The 6,676-nt window shown below is 42.5% G+C and overlaps 1 protein-coding gene across 1 annotated transcript; it reads left to right on the top strand.

Annotated features, from left to right (window-relative positions):
• Positions 1-2,908: 2,908 nt before the first annotated feature.
• Positions 2,909-4,746, top strand: CCL11 (C-C motif chemokine ligand 11). Its single transcript, XM_006925160.2, is given in 4 exon segments — positions 2,909-2,984; positions 4,113-4,224; positions 4,615-4,691; positions 4,694-4,746. Coding segments are annotated over 4 exon segments (318 nt in total).
• Positions 4,747-6,676: the final 1,930 nt, after the last annotated feature.

The following is a 6,676-nucleotide window of genomic DNA, read 5'->3' as shown; positions in this document are numbered from 1 at the left end:
TATAACTTTCTATTATGAGAGGAAATCTGGAGCTGCAAAACAAAAAGGAATCCTGATTCCCAGGATCTATGTCCAATGATCATTCATCATTCCTTGGGAAACTGGAACATAAGATTTTGCTCTCACAGAGGGGGACCCATTTCCTGCCCATCATTCAGTCGTTCTTGACACAGGCCCCACATTTCCCACGCACCGAACCACAGGCAAGTAGTGGATCGAGCCCATGTCACTGCGGAAGGAGAAACCTCTGAGGAAGAGAGACAAAATAGTCCCTACTTGTTAGGGACGGCCAGCAGCAGGATGGAACAGCTACTGAACTTGGATGTCTAAAGATTTAGTTTATTTATTCCCACTGAGGTTTCTCTGGTTTAGATTGCTCCAAAGCCCTTAGAGGACAACTCAAAAATGGAAAGCCACTTGTTGATAGGGTCCTTATACACCCAGCAATTACGAAATTCCACCTACTATAAAAACGAACTCTCTCGATGACCTCAGCCAAACACCTCGAAGGTTAAGAACATTCCAAACTTGTACTGACGCAACTTTCGAGACTCACATTTCTCATATGAAACTCAGATGTTAGTGAAATCCTTAGTGTATTATGTTTTTACTTGGAAGCAGTGGGAAAATTTGGGAGAAGATAAGGAGGATTCCATCTAGCCAGACTCGGAGTCCTTTTCTAGCATACCCTAGCCCATAGAATTTGCCCTGTTTCCTCATAATAATAAGTATAAGCTTCTACTTACTGAGTATCTACAGTGATTTGGTCACTCTTCTGAACATTTTATATATGTAAATGTATATTAATTAATTTAATTCATACAGCAATCCTCTAAGATAAGCAGGATTATTTTTCCCATCTTAACCTAGCAGAGAGTGGTTAGTAAGTTGGCCATGCTATGAAAGCTAGTTAGTGGCAGAGCCATCATCCAAACTGAGGATCCTGATTCCAGAGTCCACACTAGACCACCTCACCTGCCAATAACAGGAAAGAACAAGGAAGGTCCAAATTGCCTGATCTCTACTTGGTCCCTTTTTAGGTAATTATAGACCAATTAATTTAGGTGGGAGCTTAGAGACTATCTAGATCAGCAAGGGCACTTTCTTAATCTTGTCCCCTAATGAACATGAGCAGTCAGCTACAACACTGTCTTCTACTAACTCAAGGCAATGCCTCAGAGTCTTTCTCAACACACCTCACTATGTGACCTGTACCAAACAATCAATTTGAGATGAGAGTGTGCAGTAAAGGCCAGAAAACGGCTTTGCAGTGCCTCTATGCCAGTATTAAATTCTGTATTCACCACAGTGACCCTATTAAAGACTTTAGTTAAGGACCTCATTAAAAAAGCCGTTAAAGCCTGCCTCCCCTTGCACCATCTCCCACTAGGGGGCCCAGTGTTCCACACAGAGGATACATGTGTTCTTGTATTCTTATCTCCTCTTTTTTTTTTGATAATTTTAGCCAGCAGGCACCTCGTCTGCAATGTATGCTCAGGAGGTGAGAGTGAATTAGATCGCTGGTTTTTCAAATGTATTCCTTGAATCCTTGGAGTGTGAGGGTGTAGGGGGCCACCCATTTCGCTTCAAACAGATCTACTCCATTATAGTGTATTAGATGAATAGGCTTTTGCTATTGCTTCCATTTGAAGAAAGGCTTTAGGAGCTAAACAAATGGTTTAGAAATGCACAGAAACCTCCATACTATTTTCTGTAGTGGCTGCATCAATTTACATTCTCACTCTTCCCAACGGGGTACAGGTGTTCCCTTTTCTCCATAGCCTCACCAATATTTATGCCTTGTGTTTTTGATAATAGCCATCCTAACAGGTGCGGGGTGATATCTCATTGTGGTTTTGATTTGTACTCCTAGGGAGATATTTGCCAAAGGGCACAAACTTTCAATTATATGATAAATAAGTTCTGGGGATCTAGTGTATAGCATGGTGACTATGGTTAATAGTACCATATTATATATTTGAAATTTGCCAGATAGTAAGTGTTCTCAGCACACACACACACACACACACACACACACGCACACACACACACTCACACACGAAGTAACTATGTCAGGTGACACATGTGGGAGTTAATTTGATTGTGGTAATTATTTCACGATGTATATGTATATCAAACCATTACATTGTACACCCTAAATATACACAATCTTCATTTGTCAATTATTCCTCAATAAAACGGGGGAAAACACACAAGAAGTCAAGATCAATAGAATCTATTCAGTTCTGATGTCCTATGATATTAAAATTTCAGGGTGCTAAGATTCTATGACCACTGGATTGAATCATGGGGGTTGAGGTTCTTGTGTGCTACCATGCCTGGGTTCCAGGGAGCTGGCAATGTTCAGAACTGCTGAGATCTCTCCAGATCTGGGTGGGAGCCTAGCAGAAGTTTTAGTGGACTTTCCTCCCCTCTCAAATCCTAAAGACCACCGTGTGACATAGGGACCAGGGAAGGTTCTTGGATCTCATCTCTTCATTCCCTTGGTTCCTTTGCTTCTTTTTCCATTACAGATGTTTCATTATAGAGAAAGCAGAGCTTTTCAGAATGACTCTCAAATTACTATCCGTGCTCGGTCATTCCACAAGCACATAATCCCTCCTTTCCCCATTTCAAGCACAAGAATGGATGAAAATGTGCCAAGTTTCCTACCCCTAGTTTGTCTCTCTTATGTTCTGTCAACTTGCCAGGATTTAGAAGCTGCTGAGCAATTCAGGACCGCCTTCATAATGATTTGATCATGACCTTGACCAGAAAAAGTTTTCCCTGGAAGCGCCTACTCTCTCTGGCGTCTTTACAAAGCAGGCAGAGCACCGAGAGGACAGAGAGGCTGAGACAAGTCCAGAAACCAACAACCCTCACGCTGAAGCGCGCGTCACGCTCCGCCATGAAGGTTGCTGCAGCCCTTCTGTGCCTCCTGCTCACAGTGGCAGTCTTCAACATCCAGGTGCTGGCTCAGCCAGGTAAGACCCCTCTCTCCCTATGGGAGGACTGACCACCTCTGGAACTATAACATCAGGTATCATGAGTAGACAAGAAAGTGCCCTGACCCACAGTCGGTGGAAGACCCAGAACTGGAAACTCAGGCTACTAAAGCCAGTCCCCACAATCTCTATTAAAATGAATATTGAGAGAGATGTCAAGTGTATCCATGATCCAGTTGCCTTTGCAGTGTTTGGGGTTGGAGCACACAAAAGAAAGACCTTTTCCTATTGTGGGCATAGTGAGCATTTGGGGCAGTGCTGGAGGGAAAGAAAATTCCTTGATTAAAGTCTCAGAATTTTTACTGGACTTCAAGACGACTTTCAGAAACAGTGTTTAGAGGAAGGAAATGAAGTCCCAGGGGCATCTCTCCAGGTGACATATTTTGACTCTTGTTTGAGAAAAAAAAATCTAGATGTTTGTATCATGATTCAGTTTTTCATCATCTGATGTCGGATTTACTGCATGTATCAGTCCATGTAAGATAATGAATGCTGTGGTAACAAATAATTCTAAATGATCAGTGGCTTGAAGAAAAAAAAAATGTTAATTTCTCACTGATACTAAATATCTATAAGGTATTGGCTAGAGCTTCTGCTTCATATACTCAGGATTCTAGACTAATGGAGCAGTGGCCCTCAAGAACATTGCTGCTTATCATGACAAAGGGAAAGAAAGCTCTTGAGGGTCTTGCACTGGCAATTATTAACTTTGGCTCAGAAATGGCACTCGTCACTTCGTCTTCTCACTCACAGGTCAAAACTAGTTAAGGGGTCCAACCGTAAGTGGCCAAAAAATGCAAGTCTACTTTGTGTCCAGAAAACAGAGAACAGAACTTTAACTATCACATAGCTACATAGCTCTGTAATGACAGAGCGTTTTGCAGTGACCAAGATTTTTCCATACTTTTGCCAGCGGTGATAGGTCCCCACTGTTCAACTGAGGATCCCCAAATCAGACAGAAGTACAGGACTTCAGAGCAGATAAATTCTACCTCCTCTTACATTTCCTTGCCTTCTCCTAAATTTCCTTCCTTCCTTACAAAGGCATGCTTTAAGTATCTACATATCTTTAGTGGTTTATCCTTTTTATTTCTCCCCTGAATACAGCTTCTGTTGCGACTATCTGCTGCTTTAATCTGAGAAATAAGAAGATCTCCATTCAGCAACTGCACAGCTATAAAAGAATCAGCAGCAGCAGATGTCCCCAGAAAGCTGTGCTGTAAGTAAACAAAGCTCACCCTCTCCTAGACCAAAACTTTATTCCTAGGGCCAGAAGTCAAGAACTGTGTTAGGTTACTTGGAGTCATAGACTCAGAGAGTTCAACTCTATCATCTAACTCGAGAATTTTCACAACAGGACATTTTCACTCAGCTCCCTGTCTGAAAGCTTGTTCAGATCATAACAGTTCCTTTGAGTTAAGAGCAAGGATGGCTTGACTGGGCATTAAGAGCAGCAACTAACCACCAGAGTCCCATCTTTCTTCTGTTTCCTTCCTCCTCTCCCACAGTAACCCTTTCACTCCATGGCAAATGAGCCTGAAAGTTTGGGGGTTAAATGGATACGATTTTCGAAGAGGATCTTTCTTACTGCTTTCCTTCTCTCCCACAGCTTCAAGACCAAAAGGGCCAAGGAAATCTGTGCTGATCCCAAGAAAAAGTGGGTCCAGAATGCCATGAAGTACCTGGACAAAAATCCCAAACTCCAAAGCCATTAATATTCACCTTTTCGAGATCAAACTAGAGCCTGAGAAATGCTCGATTCATTTTCTCTTCTTCCTAAGATGTGTTCTGGGATATTCTCATCGCCATTCCAAAAAGAATGGTTTTTATTTAATAATTTCTTTAAAAACATATTGCATTATGTTATTGATGTTTTTAAACTTATCTACTCTGAATGTCAACTGTTTTTAGAATGTAAAGCTTTGGTCAGGCCCTTTCCCCTCTGTGGGCCCCAATTCAACTCTCTGCAAAGTAATGTTACTTTGTCACTTAGGAGTAATGTTACTGTTCTCCTCCCTCCCTCCCTGGAATCTTGTAAGGGTCCTGGCAAAGATCATCGATATGAACATGGTTTATATTTTTAAGAAGGCATTGTTCTTGTGAACCCATTAAAAGTAGTATCCTGTACAGCTGAAACAATATCATGACTCCGAATGTTAAATGGAAATAAATGTTCTTTTAGGAATACGTAAAAATGTTTTTGTACTACAGTCGGCAGTTATATTTTTGTGGGGTATCCACACTGAGATGAGAGGGAGAAAGATGAAAGCAGAGGTGAAATGTATGGTTATGGGGGTGGGAATTGTGTTCCTGAGACATGAGATTCAGGGTAAAACTGACAGGACCAGACAAACCTTTTATATCCTTCTGACTCTCATCCCCAAGAGCCATTTCCCAGACCACAAGTACTTCAGTCACTTATTCGACAGGACGCTCACTACCATTTTTTCCCTAGCCAACCTCACACTTGCCCAAACTCTCTCCCATGACCCACGGCAGCAGGTGGTGGTATTCTCCCTGTGTCCAACCTAATTCCTCTAATCATCCTCCAACCCAGAATACACAGATAATACAGACAAATCAGGGGAAGACTAGATGACTCTTGACAAGAGGTTCATTTTGACCTAGGCCTTATAGGCCTTTAAAAAGCTTTAAGCCTGGAACCTAAACTAGGTCTCGATGGACAAGTACAGGGCCTCTTTTAGAGGTATTTCAGGCTGGGTAGAAAGGAGAGAGGTATAGCTTGAGAAAATGTCTTGAAGTAGAGATGATCATGATGTGTTTATGAAGTTGGGTGGAAGCCCTTTGGAAAGGTGTCAGGGCTAGGGTCTGAGTGAAATGGGGAAATTCGAGAAGGAAAGTTGGGAAGGAAATGGGAGTTTGCACTCCGTTCAGATAGCAGTAAGATGAACGTGTCATTTTTATCACCCAAATTAGGATACTTTTGAAAATAAAAAGAGGTACCATTAATAATTATGCTGGGACAACAGACGTAAATTAGCACTGTCCCAGGCAAACCGGAACGTCTGGTCACCTAACAGGCATCGGAAGTTTTGATTCTGTGGAGAGACAGAGTTCTGTGATCAGAGGTGCTTTGGGAGTAGTAACCAGGAGGCCAGGGCTGAACTGAGAGGGGAAGGGAAGAGCAGTGAGCACACTGCAAAGTATAGGCAAGAGGTAATGGGGAACAGGACCAGGGCAATGGTAGATGGGAAGGGAAGAAGGAATTGCGGGAAGAGTGGGACTAGGTAAGGTGAAGTGATGAATGTTGTAGATGGAGGAGCAGGACGGGTGACATGGAAACTTTCATAATGCCACAAAGCTGCAGTTAAAGGGTGGCTACTTAGACCCAGAAAATTCACTCCCTCCATCACGCTTCCCCTTACACCTTAGCTTTTTGAGCTCAAGAGCTTCTAACCGAATGGATAGTACATCTACTTCCTCTATAAGCAGCTCGAATCAGGATTCCTCTGCGACATATGAAATCAGCCTGTATCTGTCAGTCATGTGACCTCCTATGCCTGAACACGGAAACCAACTACATTTTCAAGAATAGAAAAAGATCATAGGTGTCCTGCTGGTGTAACTCTATGTGGTCTAAGGCTGTTATTCTGGAGGGCGGATGGCCCACTGCATCATGCTGTGTCCAGCGGGATCACTGTGTTGCATAG

The sequence above is a fragment of the Pteropus alecto genome, unplaced genomic scaffold (genome assembly GCF_000325575.1).
Source record: "Pteropus alecto unplaced genomic scaffold, ASM32557v1 scaffold98, whole genome shotgun sequence".
NCBI lineage: Eukaryota > Metazoa > Chordata > Mammalia > Chiroptera > Pteropodidae > Pteropus > Pteropus alecto.
This window is presented reverse-complemented; position numbering and strand designations above follow the sequence as displayed.